Consider the following 18,859-nt stretch of genomic DNA (forward strand, 5'->3'; position numbering starts at 1 on the left):
CCCACCAGTAGTTTAGGGGCGGGACTTTAAGTTTTAGCCAATGAGAAAAAAGATTTGTCCCTCCGCCGGACTTACGGGTTGAAACGGGGTGAAGTTGGGAGGTGGTTTCTTTCGCAAGATGGCGGCGAGCGGCCTCCGCCGGGCTGCTGCGGCCAACACCTTGGTGAAGCCCATTTTCAGTCGGGACATGAACGAGGCCAAGCGGAGGGTGCGCGAGCTCTACCGCGCCTGGTATCGGGAGGTGCCGAACACTGGTGAGAGGCAGCGGCGCACGCGGGGCCCCGGAGGCAGCCACCCAAGGTCGCTGCCGTCCCGGCCTCCCATTTCTGCCGGGCCGAGCCGAGGTCACCAGCTTGGGCAGAGGTGATCCCGAGCGCTTCAGGGGAGGAGGGTCACACGAGCCTTGGTGGGCCTGACCTGGCGGCGGCGGCGGCGCCAGGGTCAGACCAGTCGTGCTCTGCGTCGGAACCGCACTGCTAGGGCGCCCTTGCCCTTTTGTCCCCCGTAATTCTTCCCGAACCCCTGGGAGGGAGAGCAAGGACTGTCACTTTATAGATGAGGCAGCGGAAGCACGTAGAGACGAAGTGATCCGCGCAAGGCCCAGAGCCAGCCCCTGGTGGATCTGGAACCCAGAGTCAACTAGAGTTCCTAAATGTGTTTACAGACATCCATTAGGTTATATAAACAAAGGGGCAGTGGGATTTGAGCGATCATCTGGTTCCCACATCCCCCACAGAGAAAGAAGCAGAACCGGAGCAGGGAAGTGACTTTCCCAAGGTCATCCAATAAGACAGTGGTGTCTTTTCCAGCCCCTCCGGGTGAGGTGCCTCCCTCCCCAGTCTCCGAAGTCTTTTTACCTAGTGCCACAGGCCCCTAGTATTCCTTAGGAACTCCTTCCCCTGCCCCCCCAGAACCCCTGTCTTCGCTTAGATGTCAGAGAACCAATGTGTTCACCCGAAGGATTAAAATATAAGCTCCCCGCGTTCAGAGACTTTTTTCATCTTGGCATCCCCCTCAGCGCTGCCCAGTGTACCCGATGAAAGAAAACTTGGGGAAAATCCCATCTGAACTGTCAAGGGCAGTACAGATGTCAGGGACTGTCGATATTTGGTAATTTTGTTGATTTGATTTAGTGTGTTTCATCGTGTTTTTAAGTGAGCTGGAGCGCCATAGCACCCCTTAGGGTGCCACTTCCTTGCCTGTGTGTGAGAAGAGTAGAATGTGGTGGTTACATGGACTTGCCTCCACTTTCCCCTTAGTAGCTGTGTGACCCTGAGCAAGTTGTTTCATCTCACTATGCCTCAGTTTCCTCATCTGTAAAATGGTAATATATAGTACCTTCTTCAGAGAGTTGCTCTGTTGAATAGGTGAATGCATCTAAAGTGCTTAGGGTAGTGTCTGACACTTAAGACACTCATTAAGTGCTGGCTGCTACTGCTGTCTTGTTATTATTGTTACTATTATGTGTAGGCCTTACACTCCGTGCAGAACCCAGCTCTTTAATGTACGGGAGCTGGGTCTGCTCCAGTGTCACTTGTCCTCAAGCTGACTTTTTGAGAGGTTGCCCATGACCATAACTTAAGACCCACAGGATACAAGGGAGGGAGAAACTGGAGTGATCCGGGCGGTTCAGGGACTACAGATTTACATGCCTTCAGGGGACAGATGGGGAACAAGACCCAGATGGCAGAAAGAATAGTTGGCAAAGGGTAAAAATCAGTGACTGAGTTGAGGATAGAACCCAGGTATCTAGCTCGTTCAAAATCAACACCCTCCAAGACTTTCCCTCAAATACTGTTTGAGAAGATAAGCCCACAGTCAGAAGGGTCCTGAGAAGAGGAGAAGGCAGGGGGTTATAGGAGCCTGTAGAGCAGGGGGAGGTTGGCGGGGGGGTCAGTGGGGAGGATCAGTGATCTGTAGCTTGTCGTTTTCTCAGGCCTGTGTGTACACTGGTGTCATGACATCCATCATTGGGGATTCCAGCTGAGGATCCAAACTAAGGACTGGGAATAAGTAAAAGTATTGATAATAACTAACATTCATTGAAATGCATACATATGGCCCAGCACTATGCTAAATGCTTTACATTGCCTCATTTTAGGGTGGGTTCTAATCATTTCCCTGTCTTACAGATGAGAAAACTGAGGCACATAAACTTGTCTCACTCACACCGTTAGTAAGTGGAAGAGCCAGACTTCAGACCCTGATTGTCCAGCTGTTACACTTGGCTCAGCTTCTGCTGTAGTTTTCCCTGAATCTCACGGGAGCCAGTTATGCTGCGCTTGTGGAACAGAGTGCCATTTGCCTGGGTGGTTGCCTCCGCATGGGAGCACAGACGAAACTGCCTTGGATTCCCTCCTTTGAAGAAATACTACATGCTGCTTGCTGGTTACAGCACAACAGGAGACCTTCTATAGAAACTATTCATTTGTTTAATTTCCATTTCATTGGGTACCTCTTGTACTACAGGGTCAGTACTGGGTGCCTAGAGAGATATGAAAGTGACTAAAACACAACCCTGCCTTCCAGGGTCTTATGGTCTAGTCAGGAAGATAGGCATATATAACCAGATCATTAAAACCCAAAATGTAATAGAGGTATGGGAAGTAAGTGCTGAAATTTTTAATAGTTAACATCAGTATCAATGCTTTACTGTTTATAAGATGTTGTCACTTGATTTTCGCCACATTCTTGTAAAGGAGTTAGGTAAGAGGTTATTGTCTTCCCTACGTTGTAGATGAAGAAATAGACTGAGGAGGCTATACCCCAGGCAAGGTCCTAGTTCATGATGTGTGGAGACCTTACCCAGCTTGTTTGACCCCAGATCCCATGTTCTTTTTTCATCACACCATGCTGCCTTCCCATCTAAGGATCTCTCAGCACTTGGTATGAATGCTACCAAAATGAATTGGAGCAGACGGCTGAGAACCATATCAGTGTCATCCTTCCTAACCTGTCAGAGCCTCCCTGACTCAGAAAAGCCTTAACAATAACTTGAAAACACACAGACTATGGAAGTCACCTTCATCCAAAAGGGACACTTCCATATCTTCTTTTTGTGCCTCTCAGATTTTTTCAAATCGAAATTAAAATATGCAGGATTCGAAGATTAAGCCAGGAGTCTTTGAGTTGAGAAAGAACAGTTGGAAATGATTTACTCCAGGGCTTCTCAGCAGTGACATTTGTGCTGGATAATTCTTTGTTGTGGAGACTGTCCTGTGCATTGTGGGATGTTTAGCAACATCCCTGGCCTCCACCCAGTGATGCCATTAGCATTCTCCCCCCTAGTTGTGATAATCAAAAATGCCTCCAGATGTTGCCAGATGTCCTGGTGGGCAAAAATCGTTACTGGTTTGACAACCACTGATTTAGACCAAAGAACAGTTCAGTGGGCTATAGCTTAGGCTGTTCCTGTTTGCCTTCCTGCAGCCTTTCTCACTGGTGGAGGGGGTGTGTTCAGGGGGTTGAGGTGGGAGAAGGATGACTAGTACAAAGCTATGAATTTGCCTCTTTAGAGACAAGGATTCTTAACCTGGGAAGATGGGCATTCAGGGATCCGTGAACTGACACTGTAGGCAAAACTTTGCATTTGTGCCTGTGAATGTTTTCCTGAGGAGAAGATTCATACACCCAGTGCGCTGGTGTGTGGTTCAGGAGATCTTGTGGAATGGGAGTCGGTGGATACCAGCTCCCCCAGTATGCACAGAGGCACCTCGCTTTTCTCTCCCAAGGTTGGGCAGGATTCTAATATGAAAATGCAGGAAAGGTAAGCACTGATAGCAGGGGAAGATTCTTCATACTCCTTTCCTTAAAAGAGCACAAAATTGTAAATTAAAAACCAATAAGCAACCTGGATTCTAGGCCCATGTTTGCCAGGGACCAGTAGTCTGACTTAAGGCAAGTCCCCACGGTCCTCTAGTGGTAAGATTCTAAATTCCAGGATCCATATTAGTTTGCATTAATTTGTGTCTCTGTCTTCTTATGGTCCCTTTGTTTGCTCTTTTCTAAAATTCCACATGTGATACTGTGGTGGTTAACAGCTAACTCTCTGTCAGGAAATCTAGATTTATAGTGTCTACCACTTTCAATGATGTAAATACTCCCACCACAGTTGATTTTAAGCTATCAAAGTGAAGTCAGTGACGGCCGATTTGGGAAGAGATGTGTATAATTGGCTCACCATGGCAGCCTGCTCCAGCACACCACTGGATACTGAGTTCTTTCTCATGTGATCCTCCGTCTTCTCTGTTAACACTTACCTACAAAGCTGGGATGCAGTTTCTCCTACTAGATTTCTGCTCTTGCTTATTCTTTGGTTGAATCAGCCTGGCATGATCTCTTCCTCAGCAGAAGTTTTATTTTTCTATTGCCATCACTAAGTTATGAGTATAATTAAAGATTCAAACTTTGTTGTTGATTAATTCAGTCACTAGATAGCCCTCATGGTTTTCAGAGCTGGTTGTGATAGTTCCATAGACGAGAGTGGACATGTCACAGGAATGGCCACACCACAGGGTATCCTCACCAAATGCGCCCACTGCTCTTCTCAACCACAGTGCTCATTCTAGCCTGTGAGCCTTGGTTATGCTGTCCCCTGAGCCTCGTGTGCCCCTCTTCTGTCCTTATTCCACCTACCACACAAGGCCCTGTTCATGTCCTTGCCATGAGCAAATCCACTGAAGTCCAACTGCCAGAGGATGAGAATAAAAACACCTAATTTTCAAAGGACATCTATATGCCTTGTCCACCTCCCAGGTCACTGAGTCTGTGCCACTATTTTAGCACTCAGTCAGGGACTGCTGGATACTGTGATTTTAATATTTGCACTCATGGATTTAAGACCTAGAGAGCAGGAGCTACATCTTAAACTCCTCTCTTTCCTCCAGAGAACCTGATATGGTAGTAATCGTTTGCTGGATTGACACCTTTCCCTACCTGCACGCTCAGCAGTCTCCCTCAGCTCTTAAGCTTGCGTGGTGCACAAGCCTCCACCGCGCCACTGTACGTTAACTTCAGCCATGTCATCTTCTGTCAGCTGTTCCATGGAATAATGATGCTAACATTTATTGAGAGCTTATTCCATGCCAGGCACCGTTCTCTCATAGAATCCTCACAACAGCTCTGTAGTTATATGTGCTGTTGTCATCCTTACTTCACTCACAAATAAATACACTCAGGCGTAGAGAAGTGAACATACACAGAATCATATAGCTGATAAGTGACAGAGCTGGGATTTGAACCCAGGTTGTTCTTGAACTGTGCTATACTGCCTCTTCAAATGCAGTGGGCTTGTCTCCCCAAACAAATACGCTCTTTGAGAGCAAGTGCCATATCTCACGCTTCTTCACATCCTCAAGCACCTAGCTTAAGGTCAGGCTAGTATTTGGTGAATGGAATGAATGGGCAACCTATGTGTTCAATGACTAGCCGTTGACTCAGTTTTTTTAAAAACATGTTTTAACCATCTCTACCCTGAATCATGTTTTTTCTTTAGTGCATTTATTCCAGCTAGACATCTCTGTGAAACAGGGACGGGATAAAGTCCGAGAAATGTTTATGAAGAATGCCCACGTCATAGACCCCAGGGTGGTTGATCTTCTAGTCATTAAGGTAACTAACTCTCCCTGACTGATTTAAAGAGCAGCCAATTTGTCCAAAGCTTCTCAGTCTTCTCAGATGAACATTTTATCTCCAGGTTTAAAAGCAACTACTAGGTCAGCAACTGTTACATAGTGTTTCAAAGGAATAGTTCAACCTGGAGGTTCTCACCTGGTTAAATAGATTATAAGATTATTCAAGGGAAAATCCACTGGGGCTTACATTTTAAAACTAAAAACAGAGGAAAGTTTGAACTCTTCTTGAACCTCATCCCTGGAAGTTACTGCTTCACCTGGTTGCCAGTTTTCAGCTAGAAGAGCAGGCCATGGAGTCAGATCCTGGGCCTGATTCTGTCTCTCTGGTCCGTCTCATTGGCGTCAGTGGCAACTTCAGCATATGGGCCAGTAAATAACACGGAAAGAATGTTAAGCAGGAATGTAAATTAAGCCAGTCAGGTTAGGCAGTCGGGGCAGAGGCCTGGTGACCTAAAGTCTCCTCTTGGAACCAGTCAGCCAGAGAGTTAAGGAGTATTTGAAAGGTCTCAGAATTACTTAGTCCAACCACCTCATTTTCCAGATGCAGAAAGTATGGTCTAGATGCAGTATGTTACTTGCCCAAGGTCACTCAGCAAGTCAGTGCCAGGGCAGAGAATCGAGTCCTGGCCTCCAGTGTTGTATTCCTTTCACTCAACCACTCTGACTGAAGACCTCTCCCCTCACTTGTGCAGGGAAAGATGGAACTGGAAGAAACAATTAAAGTGTGGAAGCAGCGGACACACGTTATGCGGTTTTTCCATGAAACAGAAGCACCAAGGCCAAAGGATTTCCTGTCCAAGTTCTATGTTGGGCACGACCCGTGAAATCTCTCAATGGAAAAGTGCATGTTGATATTTAAATATTTTAGAGCACAAATAAACAATATATGATGGTCATTTCATGATAGAATTCCATTGGTGAACCAATGAGAAGCTCTACTTCTGCAGTCTCACTTTTTGTCTGAACAAGTTGAACACACCGCCTGTTCTTTCCCGTCTCCTGAAGTGTGGTGTTTCCAGTAAATTAGATTCTCTTTTCTCAGAGCCTTGCATGTTGGTAAACAGGAACGGTGAGGCCATCTGCTCAGAAACTGCCGTTCTGGGTGTGATGCTGGATGGCTTTGTTAACTTAGCTGTTTCTACAGCCCCCAGGATTGGATATTTTGGTGTAATGGCACAGATTATCCAAAACTAGCCAGCTCTTGCTACTGGAGGAGGATCCGAGCAGCACGAAGAGGCCCAGAAGTAGAGCTGACAAGCTGGGCTGTTTTTCCCTGGGTTCTGAAGAAAATGGCTGCTCAGAGGCCTAACCCCCTGTCCGCAACAAGCACTGGTCCTAAAGATGAAATTAACTTCCTTGTCAATCAGGCATCCTGCTAGGGGACACAGCTGTTCGGTGCACACACAGAAGTATTCCCTTTGCAAATGGAGTGTGGCTCTAGCGATAAGAATAAATCTTGACCCAGGTTAAAGACCTGATCTGTTTGCTTTGGATGGTAGTCTTCTCTGTTCCTTCCCTGGACAGTCTAAATGCTGGAGAAAGGGGTTCAGTATCTATAGGTACAGTCACCCTGATGATTCCTAAATTTTTCAGCACCAGCAACCCCTTTATTGTTATGTTTTTTTAACATCTTTATTGGAGTATAATTGCTTTACAGTGGTGTGTTAGTTTCTGCTGTATAACAAAGTGAATCAGCTATACATATACATATATCCCCATATCTCCTCCCTCTTGCATTTCCCTCCCACCCTACCTATCCCACCCCTCTAGGTGGTCACAAAGCACCGAGCTGATCTCCCTGTGCTATGCGGCCGCTTCCCACTGGCTGTTTTACGTTTGGTAGTGTATATATGTCCATGCCACTCTCTCACTTTGTCCCAGCTTACCCTTCCCCCTCCCCGTATTCTCAAGTCTATTCTCTAGTAGGTCTGTGTCTTTATTCCCGTCTTGCCCCTAGGTTCTTCATGACCATTTTTTTTTTTAGAGTCCATGTATATGTGTTAGCATACGGTATTTGGTTTTCTCTTGCCCTTTATTATTTTTTCATCTAAGGAATCCAAGTTTTGAAAGAATTCTAATAAGTGGTATTTCTCAAGGAGTTTTAAACAATCAAAGCTTCTTCTGATTGCGTGGGATAACTAGCCAGTGTTACTCAGCACAAAAGCTGAGCCTTTAGTTAGCCTGTGCAGCCATTGGGCTTTTGTAAACAAAGATTGGTCCCAGGTCCCCATGATTACTTTGTGGATCCATAGGGGCCTGGAGGCCCTGGGTTGTAAATCAAAGACCTATTTGTTCAGCTGATACAGATAGGACAGCAGGGTGAAGAAACTGCAACTAGAGCCTACTTGTATTACGAAACTTCAGCCATCACTCAGTCATACAGAGCTGAGGTTTATTATGTTTATTCACAATTTGATTATGCTCAGTGGATAGCACATCTCCAGGAACCTCCCGGAGCCTGGGGATCTGAGCTATGGTCACAGACCATGCAGGAGGCTTCACTGGGGTTGGGAAGCTGAGGGCTTTCCCTGGGCCCATCTGCTGATAGGGAAGGAGGAGAGGCTGCGAGCATCACCATTTCTTAAGTTAGGGCTTTCTCCTTTCTATACTTCTCCACGCCCTGCAAGAAAGGAAAGCAGCAGTCAGTTGGGTGACAGAGCCGTCCTCTTACCATATACTGAAAGAATTCCATACAGTGGTTCTACCAAACATGGCAGGAGATAGGCAGTTTTGAGTACATTCAATTATTCATTCATATATATACTGAACATTCACCAGAGACCAGGCACTGGGGGCCTAAAGGTATAAAAAAACATGTTCCAGGGCTTCCCTGGTGGCGCAGTGGTTGAGGGTCTGCCTGCCGATGCAGGGGACACGGGTTCGTGTCCCGGTTCGGGAAGATCCCACATGCCGCGGAGCCGGTAGGCCCGTAAGCCATGGCCACTGGGCCTGCGTGTCCGGAGCCTGTGCTCCGCAACAGGAGAGGCCACAACAGTGAGAGGCCCGCGTACCACAAAAAAAAAAAAGACCTGTTCCCTGCAGCAAGAATATGGTCAAGTAGAGTTTAGGGTATATCTTAAGCATATAATACTGACTGTCACAAGAGGTACTGGTCAGTTAGGGGACAGAGCTGTCACTTTCAAACGGAGGAAAGACTTCATCAAAGATAATGAAGAATTGGTGGAAATGAGAGCAGTGGGAAACAATCTTTCAATTGGGAGGAATAATGGGCCACTGGGAGTGGGCAAGAGAGTAACTCAAGAGATAGTGAATATTGGGGATAGGTATGTGGTTGGGAATATGGAAGATAAGGCTGGAAGAACAGGTGTGACCAGATCATCGCAAACCTTAAATGCCACACTAAAGCGTCAGGAGGGTCCTTGTTTATAACGGTAATGCAGCCATTAGGGCTGCATTAGGGCACAGGAAGTCAGCACAGGAAAGCTGGATGGAACTGGCTGCATTAGGGCACAGGAAGTCAGCACAAGACAGCTGGATGGAACTGGCTGCATTAGGGCACAGGAAGTCAGCACAAGACAGCTGGATGGAACTGGCTGCATTAGGGCACAGGAAGTCAGCACAAGACAGCTGGATGGAACTGGCACAGGGGAAGGGTTTGTGAGCAGTGTATGAACCAGGCGGCAGTGCCCGTGTACAGGCTGTGCCGGTGCAGAGCTTGGTAACCAGAGCTCACTGATGAGGGCCTGCACTTCCTAAATTTCAATGTGGAGCTGGTGAAATGAAGTTGTTTGTGGTGGGTGTGTAAGGCATATTAAATTGTCAATAATATTTGTGGGTTGAGAAAATTGAGTGTACATAAAAGGGCAAATAGAAAAGGCTGGCTGCGATCCAACCTGGTTGGAAGAGACGCCAGTGAATCTGTAAGTCAATAAGATAGTTTCCTTCATCCAGCATAGGGAAAAGGTGACATAAAAACATTAGTCACCAAGAGTCAGTGCATTAAAAGTCTGTGCTTCTGCTTCGAGTGTTCAGATTCTGCTACCAGGCCAAACTGCATCACAGCTGCATCAAAAGCAAGTCTTACCTATTAGTCGTCATCATCATCATCCTCTGGGACAAAAATATCATGCTCCTCAAGCAGCGCAGCAAAGTTCTTGCTAATCAGCGTCCCGACATAGAGAAAGGGGACCACAATGGAGAACACACGGAGAAGGCCGAAGGACATCTGCAGAGGGTCAAAGTGGTGGCTGTGAGCGCCAGAGCCCACTCCAGTAGGACCACAGAAGGCCTGGCCCTCTCAGGAGCATTCCCTCCTGTGGACCTGAGATCCATGCAACTTGATTTTAAAGTCCTTGGAAAAGTTCAGAGCAAGAAAAAAAATCACAAGAAGAGATAAAGTGATTTTATGGCCATCAAACTGTGCACTTGGGCTTCCCTGGTGGCGCAGTGGTTGAGAGTCCGCCTGCCGATGCAGGGGACGCGGGTTCGTGCCCCGGTCCGGGAGGATCCCACATGCCGCGGAGCGGCTGGGCCCGTGAGCCATGGCCGCTGAGCCTGCACGTCCGGAGCCTGTGCTCCGCAACGGGAGAGGCCACAACAGTGAGAGGCCCGCGTACAGCAAAAAAAAAAAAAAAAAAAAAAAAACTGTGCACTTGTAAGAAAAGTACAAGGCATTCATGGACATCTAAAAGTTAGGGCACAACCTATTAATTACTTGCAGATACTCATAAACAGGTGAGAAAGTACTATGAGCTGGACTAGGGAATAGAGTTCAGCTCTCCTTGAATAAACTACTAAATACATGAAAACAGATTACAAAAAAATGAACATGTACAGTGAAGGGATATTCTATACAGTTCTTTAACTGGTTCCCTGATGCCTGAGAAATTTGATTTCACTACATTAAATTTTAGAAATATGTTTTGAAAATTGAACATGTCTTTATATTAAAAGACTAGCTATTTAAATGCACTGGCGGAGTTTCAGTAAAATTTCAACATTTCCTCTCATATCTTCCTACGGAGTTTCAAAAAAAAGTTGTTTTTTCTCTTCAGTTGTGCCTCTTTAAAGGCAGCTCTTCCCCAACATGACCGTGCTTCCTGCTGTGAAACAACCCTGAACTCCCCTTGTGTGAGCTTGCGTCGGCCAGACTAGCTTTTAAAGAATGTTTTGTAAGTCTCACACAGCGCTGGAGTCAAAAAAAGCAAACTTACTTGGCATAAGGGGCTGTTCCTATTTTACTGAGAAAACTCCAAGGGTACTGAGGGCATATGATAACACAGTGGTGGGAAAAAATAGGATCTGGTGGGAGTTGTACCAGCAGGAAATCTGAGTTCCGGAACCTAAGTCAGCTGCTAGCTTTGGACACTGACTTCACTAGTCTGGCCCCAGATTCTTCATTTGTAAAAACACTGATGGTAATAATTCTCTGCACACCCAATCACATGAAATTAAATACTAGGTCAAAACTCGCAAAAAGATAAGGTCTGTCCCACTTACCCTTTATTTACAAAATCATTCCACAATTCGTTTTTCATCCCATCAACTCTATGGTAGAGAGGTTACATGACTTGTCTATACTGGATGCATAAAGCGGAGTCTTGTGGCTCCGGAGAGCCAGGGCACCGCACTCCTCACGATGAGCTAGTGCTAAGTGCCGTCTTTCTCTGCTCTTGCCCCCCGTCTGTCTCCACGCACCCTGCTCAACTCCCGGATCTAACCCGACCATTTCTTCCCACTTGTCAAAATTAGCAGCGCATCAGCGCAACACTTTGTCCTTGATCCGTCTTCCGGTCTAAGGCGGTCGTTCGACTGGCCTTTGCTCCTATCAATCAGCGTGAGCCCGCACACACTCCCCACAATGACTGTCCTCGGCCCCTTCGCCCCGCCTCCAGGCAGACACTCACTTTCACCGGTTTGGGCAAAATGGCGCCGCTGCGAGTAACGATGACTGACCTCGATGGTACCAGACTCCGAACTAAGCCGCCCCGTCCGGCGGAGACATCGCCACCTTTCCCCAGGCTCAGCCCGCTCCGGAAAGCCCCAGATCCGACGGGTGCCAACGCCAGCCAGCGACTCGCTCCGGACGCCATCTCCCAGCTCCCCCCTCGTCCGGGTACCTGCACCCCACCACCCGGCTCCGTGCCGCTCTCGGGAAGAACGCCGCCCGAAGCCTCGCGAGGCTTTAGGGATCAGACGAGAGGTCCAGCTCACAGACTTGCGCAATGCGCCTAGTTCCTGTTGCGGCCCGACATGGTGACGTCAGGAAGATGACGCCAAGGGCCTGGTACAGCCCTCATTCCGGGCCTGGTGGGCGGGGCCACCTGACTGGCGTTGTCCTTGTGAAGCCTTCAGATTTCTGTCATCGTTGCGGCACCCAGGACCGCCAGGGCGTGGCAGAGCAGGGGGTTGTTGAAATGAGAAAACACTTTAATTGAACTTCAAACTATTGTATTTTTAAAAACAATTAAAAAATACAAATTTGTTGCTTGTGCTACTTGAATGATTTTGGAATTTTATTTCATGCCAAGGTATGTTATGTATAGCTAAATGGAAAATATATCTGAAAAGGGGAAAAATGGGGGCTTTCACACAAACTGTCCAGGTGATTGCTAAAGTAAACTTGAGCCAAAATAAGTAATAAAAAAACATAATGTTTTAATCGTATAAAAAGCACTGTGACAATAAGCAAGATAACAAAAAGCCCGTAGTGTCTGTGTATCAAACAAGGCGCATCAGGGCTGTGGGGCTCCCATACAGGGCTGGGGAGGTGGCCCCTATTCTTGGGAAACAGGCCTGGCTTCCTAGGAACTGGTCCAGGACCCTGGACGGCATGTCAGCCTCCTGGACTTAAGAGGCTCTGAGCCGAAGCCTTTAGCTCAGGCTGTCCAAGGCCCCAATAAGGGAGAGAGGCTAAGAAGGGGGAGATTGTGTATATCGGAGGAGGGGGATGACTGGACCAGGCTCTGCATCTTCCATCCAGCCACTTCCACCACACCCCTAGGCTATCAGGCTGATCTGGCCTCTGGCTCTGTCCAACCAGCCACTTTTCCTCTCAGAACAATCGATAAAGCAAATGCTTGGCACCATGCTGGTGAGAGTAGGAACAAGAGGATCTTGGCAGGCACACACTGGGTGCCAAGCAAGACTGTGCACGAGTTCCTAGGGGGTTTCAGGATGAGGAGCATCTCTCTGGGGGTCCAGCCAAGAGAGACGAGTTTATCACAGCGTGCCAGGAAGCCTGTGCCCAAGCTCCTAGAGGCCCAGGACTGAAAACCAAAGTAAGAAACTGGCTTTCCCAGGGATCCTCACTGCCTCCCCACTTCAGCTTCCCACTTGGCAGCTGAGGACACAGTACAGGAAGGATTTCTGCTGACATATAAAAGCTACTGGCCCTCCTGGGGCAATGACCAAGCACCATCTGTTGACAGGGCAGCCAGGGAAAGAAGATGGGGCCCTAACACTTTCGGAGCAGGATAAATCCCTCTTGACTGGCCAAGTGCCCTCTCCCTCCAAAGGGTCCTGTCCAAATTGCAGAGTGGGGGTCCCATGCCCAATCTTCTCATCACTCAGGATGAGCCGGGCTCCAGAAAGGCCCATAACACAGTAAATCCACTTTTTCTGACAATATCAGTCCCTCAAGCCAACACTGCAGCCAACTTCTGGTATTTATACAAGATTCCCCATGTTGGAAATTGTGTCTGTAGAATCGTGTGTAGGTGAAAGGCAGAGCGGCCTGTGGTCATGTAATATTCCCCACTTCCTCCATTTCATTAATATCCCCTAAGAGAGGGGCAGTCAGGAGACCTAGGTCTGTGGCTGCTGAGCAAGCCACCTCTCCTCTCTGGCCCTCAGGAAATAAAGGGGTTGAAAGTTAATGATTCCTCAGTCCCCTCTAGGTGTGAGGGTGGATTTGGAACCTGGAGCAAGCCTAAAAATAGGAAGGGGAGAACTCACATCCAACAGCAACTTCAGAAACCAGTAAACATTAAACTCTTGAAAAAGCACTGGCCCTGGTGTCGTGACCTGCAGGACAAGGGCTGAACCCGAAGGGCCCAGGCTCAGGGCCTATCCCGTTCCTCACATTCTGGCTGGCTCCCCTGGGTACTCTGCAGCCACACCCGCCTCAGCTCCATAATCTCCTGGCCATACCAGTCATGTAGAGTAGAGAAGCAGGAAGTCTCAGGGGACACGGGGCTCTGCCCCCTGCCTAGGAGGAGGCTGGCAGGGCCCTGCAACTCCCACTCGGCCAAGCCCCGCCCTGCTGGCCTGCTGCCCCCTTCTTCCACCAAGGCCGTAGGGCTGCAATCTCTGGAGAGGGAGTGACCGTTCTCCAGACCAGCAGACCAGTGGTCAGAAGCCTGGGGCTTACAGCGGCTGGTAATGGCCTTCCAGGATGAGTGGCGATGCAGGTTCAGGCTGTGGCGGGCATCACGCAACTGGCTCTCCAGCTCACGCACCACCAGGCGCATGTAGCCAAAGCTTGCCCTGGACAGTGCCTTCACCCAGGCCTCCTGGGCAGCTGGCCCATCTGCCGCGAGCAGGTGTGGGCGCACTCCAGGGGCGTCGAAGCGGATGGCAAAGGCAAACTCTTCAGGTACGGGAGCCTCGGCCAACTCCACTGTGCAGCCCTCCAGCACCACTAGGCTCAGTGGGGCCCGGCCCTCTCGACTCTCAAAGGAGAACAGCAGGTTGCCTTTAAGGACAAACCAGCACCTTCGGCCAGTGCCACTGGGGGTGGGTGGAGTCCCTGCGCCCCCCCAAGTGCGCAGGAAGCCTGCGTGGTCTGCTGGGGAGTCGCTCAGGGCGTAGTGGGCCACACTCCTCTCGTTCAGCTTCATGGCTCGCATAAGAACTGTGAGGTGAGAGAGGTAGACACAGATCAGAGGGAGGCAGCCCTTGTGTCCCTGTGGGAAAAAGAGCACTGGCTCTGGAAAAACCTGGGCCCCAGGGCTGTGGGCTCTTCTCACTTGCTGTGCCCTGAGGCTCTCAGTGTCTTCATCTGTGAAATGGACTAGTCTCCCCTGCCTTTTCTCTCAAAGGACTATTGTGAGGATCATGCAAAAAACTGGACATCAGAGGACTCAGAGAAAAGGATAATGTGATCGTATCAGACCAGGAGGTATGGCAGGGCTTTGACAGAGCTGTTTAAAACCCAAAGGAAAAGGCATCAGCTGAGCTGAAATGGACCCCAAACTCATAAAAAACATTGTGCTTAAACCATCCCCTAATCTGAGGGCCCCTTAGCTCCAGCCCTGAAGCCAAACATCCAGGGTTTCTGTGAGCCCTGTGGACCCCTGCTGGCCTCTCATTTGTTAATGGCACAGCTGTCCTTTAGTAGCCTTCAGGGCCAGATAGGGCTGGGGTGGGGCAGGCCTGCCTCATTCCTCCATCATTGTGGGTTCAGACAGGGACCAGCTCAGTAAATAAGAGCGAAGTACAAACACAGGGCACGGCTGAGTAGGATCAACCTCAACCACTGAACGTTGGTGCCCCACAGGTCACAAGTGGCATCTCATCCAACTGTCCTCCTGACTCACAGAAAACTGAGGTCAGGACAGTGAAGGTGAACTGCCCACGGTCACACGGCCAGCGAGAAGCAGAGCTTGGTCTCCTGATTCCCTCCCACCCTTTGGGGGCAAGCCTTGGCAATGACCCACTTACCAGCAGAGCTCACTGGGCAAAGGCAGGGGCCTCTCTTGTCTGGCCACACGGCTCAGCCCTTTGACCACGTGGTTTCTGGGACACCTGCAAAAGAATTCTCAAACCCAGTCAACCCATCCTAAAGGATGAAAACTCCTACTCAGGCTTTGGGGCCAAATGAAACCACCACCTCCTCCAGGAAGCCTTCCCTGACCCCTGATAATCGCCCCCCCAACCACCACGGGACCACCCAGGCCCTGAACTTACGGGCAATTTAAGGAGCTGAGTCCCATTGTCCTGACCATCACTGTTCAGACCTCACTGCCCTGCCCTCTAATGCTAGGTCAGAGTTAAATGCCCTCATGGCTTCTTGCTTTTCCCTTCTAGCACTTGTCACAGTTTATTTGTGGTCTTCAAGTAAGCTAATCTGAGAGGCCTGTCCTGATCACTATGTCTAAGGTGGTACTGATCACGAAGGTGCTCTGATCTAAGGTGACGCAACCAGCAACCCCCTCACTTCTGTTTTCATCCCGCAATGATTTCCTTTGTGTTTACACCGCTGTCCCCAGCCCCAGAATGTCTCCCAGTGTAAACCCCAATATCCAGCCCCTTGCAGGGCTTGGAAAGGCCCTCCGAAACTATTTGTTAAAATAACTGTGACTACAACAGTGGACAAAACAAAGTCCCTCCCTCCTGGAGCCTACATTTCAGCGGGGGAGACACGCTGTAAAAAAAAAGACAAAAATAAATAATAATTAGTGAATTTTTAAATTAATTAAATAATAAATAACGTAAGGACCGGTCTTGACAAGGGCTATGGAGAGAAGCAAGCAGGGTCCTGAGATGGGGAAGGGCCATTCTCCGATGGTGGTCGAGGAGAAGCGGGGGTGGGGTGGGGGGAGAACACAGATGTTTCCTCGAGGAGTGGCCTCAGCTCCGGGGCGCGGAGAGGGGATCCGGAGCCCACCGAACTGTCTCCGCACCCCCTCACGGGGACAGGCGTCTTCCACCCACCTCCCCACTCCAGGGATGCGAGGCCCGGACTTCAACCCCGGCGGGAAGCCGGTGCGCCGCGTTTTTCTGAATTCTTTTGTTAGAGGAGCGGCGGGCTGGGGCTTGGGACTCCCTGGCCGGTGGCCACCGCTGGGAGCCCCTAACCCGCTGTCGCCCTGAAACAGGGTCGCCTCACCGGGAACTGCCCGGCCAGCGCCGCAGACTCCGGGTGCGGCGGCCGCCTCGGTTTCCCCATCGCGCACGGAGCTGTCCCGCCACGTCCCCGCGGGCCACGCCCTCCCGGAGGCCGCCGCCTCTCGAGCCCGCCGGGCCCGCTCTCACCTCCGCGCCCCCGAAGCCCAAGAGGACGACCTGCGGGGTGGGTTGCGGCCGCGGCCAGGGGCGATTCCGGCTCGGGACCCCACGCCTCCGCCCGGGCCGCTAACTTGGCCACGGGAGCCGAAAGACCCCGCTTGGGAGGCTCGAGTTACCGCCCCCGCCCCTCCCCGCCCACGACTCACTAGGCCTCGCGATCCGCGAAGCCGCCCCGCGATCCATGCCCGAGGGAAACTGAGGCCCGACAGGCCGTGACCCGCCTGAGCCACAGTGCTGGTCAGTGGCGGGAGGCCTCGAGCGCAGAGTCCCACCTCAGGCCGTCCGGGGGCCTTGGACCCAGTCCACCTCCCAGAGAACTCGGAGACCTTCCCTTCCCCCCTCCAGTCCCCCTCTCCCCGCCCGGCCCACTTCTCCCGCAGAGCCAAGCCTGGGACGGCCTCGGCTCAGACGCCTCCTCTGGGCGGGCTCCTATCCAGCCCGCGAGGCCCGGCCCAGCTTCCCAGCCACCCAACCCGGCACCTGGCGTCGCTCAGACCTCTGCTTCTGGGGATTATCCATTTCTGCTTCCGCCACTCCCGCCGGCCTGAAACGCAACTTCAGCGCCCAGACTCTGCCTGGAGTCAGTCGACAGCTAGGCCTGCAGTGAAGGTTGCAGGAGTGCACAACCAAACGCAGGAGGCTAGGGTTTCCCAGCAGCCCTGGAAGCCGGTGAGCTCAGAACACCTGCCCATGAATTTGCTGGTGCCCACGTCAGAGTTCTGCCCTTGCAGTTCCTGCAGCCTAGAATGCGCTTCCTTCTCAAGCCTGCCCCTCCGCTCTAACTCCTCAGGGCTCCTTCACACCGTTTAGGTCTCAGCTCAAATGTCCCCTCCCTGGCCTTGAGAAAGTAGCCTACCTGCAGGTCTCTGTCACATCCCTGGGTTGTATTTTCATTATAGCACTAACCACTTATAAGAAAAGCTTCCCTACACTCATGCTTTTATTTCCTGTTATGTCTCCCCCATTAACTTTTATTCAGTTAATAAGAGAAACCATGGGCTTCCCTGGTGGCGCAGTGGTTAAGAATCCACCTGCCAATGCAGGGGACATGGGTTTGAGCCCTGGTCGGGGAAGATCCCACATGCCGCAGAGCAACTAAGCCAGTGTGCCACAACTACTGAGCCCGCGAGCCACAACTATTGAAGCCTGCGCGCCTAGAGCCCATGCTCTGCAGCAAGAGAAGCCACCGAAATGAGAAGCCCGTGCACCACAATGAAGAGTAGCCCCGGCTCGACACAACTAGAGAAAGCCCGCCCACAGCAAGGAAGACCCAAGGCAGCCGAAAAATAAAATAAATAAATTTTTAAAAAGTAATAGCAACCATAATAAATGTGTTAGAAGGCAATAAATTTTGTGGAAAATATAGAGCAGGGGCAAGGAGACTGGGAGTTGGGGCAGTAGGGCGGTTGCAATTTTCAAAAGAATGGTCAAGGTAGGGCTCACTGAGAAGGTGACATTTGGGAAATACGTGAAGGAAATGAGGGAGCCAGTCATGCGAAAATCTGGAGGAAGAGTATTCCAGGCAGATGGAACAGCTAGTGCAACGGCCCAGAGGCCTGTGTTTGAGGAACTGCAAGGGGGGGAGGGGGGCAGGGAGGAGCAGCAGGAGGTGGGGTCAGAATGTGTGGCCTGGGGCTCTGTAAACCTGTGAGGGCTGTTACTCCAGGCTGAAATGAACACGGGCTTGAGCTATGTTTTAAAGCAGCGGTCCCCAACCTTTTTGTCACCAGGGACCAATTTCGTGGAAGACAATTTATCCACGGAAGTGGGGAGCGGGGTCGGTGGGGGGCTGGTCAGGCGGTGATGAGAGCGATGGGGAGCGGGGAGCGGCAGATGAAGCCTCACATGCTTGCCCGCCGCTCACCTCCTGCTGTGCCGCTCAACTCCTGCTGTGCGTCCTGGTTCCTAACAGCCCGTAGACCGATACCGGTCCGCGGCCCGAGGGTTGAGGACCCCTGTTTTAAAGGATTTCTCTGGCTGCTAAGGAGAGAATAAATGTGGGTGGAAGCAGACCGGTGAGGAGGCTGCTGGAGTAACACAGGCAAGATGTGATGGGGGCTGGGAGAGTAGAGAGAGGTGGCCAGATTCAGGATGGGTTTTGAAGGTAGGCAGTGCAAGGTTTGCAGAGAGGTTGGATGTAGGGAGTGAGGGAAAGAAGAGGCAAGGAGGACTCCAGCGTTTTGGCCTGAGCTCCTGGAAGGAGAGTTGCCATTACCTGAGACATGGAAGTGGCAGGTGTCTGGGGCCAGTTATGT

General features: G+C 50.4%; 3 protein-coding genes across 6 annotated transcripts; 1 reads left to right on the forward strand and 2 right to left on the reverse strand.

Moving 5' to 3' along the window:
- The first annotated feature begins 83 nt into the window (after positions 1–83).
- On the forward strand, positions 84–6,534 carry NDUFA6 (NADH:ubiquinone oxidoreductase subunit A6). Its single transcript, XM_032646593.1, has 3 exons — positions 84–254; positions 5,495–5,610; positions 6,326–6,534. Exons 1-3 carry the CDS (start codon positions 119–121, stop codon positions 6,455–6,457), a joined length of 384 nt encoding a protein of 127 aa, XP_032502484.1. The 5' UTR covers positions 84–118; the 3' UTR covers positions 6,458–6,534.
- Positions 6,535–8,004: 1,470 nt separating this feature from the next.
- On the reverse strand, positions 8,005–11,790 carry SMDT1 (single-pass membrane protein with aspartate rich tail 1). Its single transcript, XM_032644925.1, has 3 exons — positions 11,501–11,790; positions 9,679–9,819; positions 8,005–8,253 (listed from the first exon to the last, which is right to left on the reverse strand). The coding sequence occupies exons 1-2, from the start codon at positions 11,684–11,686 to the stop codon at positions 9,682–9,684; spliced, it is 324 nt and encodes a 107-aa protein (XP_032500816.1). The 5' UTR covers positions 11,687–11,790; the 3' UTR covers positions 8,005–8,253; positions 9,679–9,681.
- PHETA2 (PH domain containing endocytic trafficking adaptor 2) lies at positions 8,020–17,117 on the reverse strand. Of its 4 annotated transcripts, none has more exons than XM_032644919.1 (3): positions 17,101–17,117; positions 15,258–15,341; positions 8,020–14,448 (listed from the first exon to the last, which is right to left on the reverse strand). In XM_032644919.1, exon 3 carries the CDS (start codon positions 14,441–14,443, stop codon positions 13,655–13,657), a length of 789 nt encoding a protein of 262 aa, XP_032500810.1. In that variant the 5' UTR covers positions 14,444–14,448; positions 15,258–15,341; positions 17,101–17,117; the 3' UTR covers positions 8,020–13,654. The 4 variants fall into 4 exon arrangements, with proteins under 4 accessions (XP_032500810.1, XP_032500812.1, XP_032500809.1 ...); XM_032644921.1 differs by lacking the exon at positions 17,101–17,117 and adding an exon at positions 16,751–16,960; XM_032644918.1 differs by lacking the exon at positions 17,101–17,117 and adding an exon at positions 15,504–16,701.
- Between the last annotated feature and the right edge of the window lie 1,742 nt (positions 17,118–18,859).

This window comes from Phocoena sinus, chromosome 10, assembly GCF_008692025.1.
Source record: "Phocoena sinus isolate mPhoSin1 chromosome 10, mPhoSin1.pri, whole genome shotgun sequence".
Taxonomy (NCBI): Eukaryota; Metazoa; Chordata; class Mammalia; order Artiodactyla; family Phocoenidae; genus Phocoena; species Phocoena sinus.

Excerpts from the sequence above, each read along its gene's own strand:
- NDUFA6 (XM_032646593.1), top strand. The coding sequence starts at position 119 with ATGGCGGCGAGCGGCCTCCGCCGGGCTGCTGCGGCCAACACCTTGGTG. Across the intron at positions 255-5,494 it reads TCGGGAGGTGCCGAACACTG|TGCATTTATTCCAGCTAGAC; the intron begins GTGAGAGGCAGC and ends TTTTTTCTTTAG. Across the intron at positions 5,611-6,325 it reads TTGATCTTCTAGTCATTAAG|GGAAAGATGGAACTGGAAGA; the intron begins GTAACTAACTCT and ends TCACTTGTGCAG.
- PHETA2 (XM_032644919.1), bottom strand. The coding sequence starts at position 14,443 with ATGCGAGCCATGAAGCTGAACGAGAGGAGTGTGGCCCACTACGCCCTG.
- SMDT1 (XM_032644925.1), bottom strand. The coding sequence starts at position 11,686 with ATGGCGTCCGGAGCGAGTCGCTGGCTGGCGTTGGCACCCGTCGGATCT. Across the intron at positions 9,820-11,500 it reads TTTTGCCCAAACCGGTGAAA|ATGTCCTTCGGCCTTCTCCG; the intron begins GTGAGTGTCTGC and ends GACCCTCTGCAG.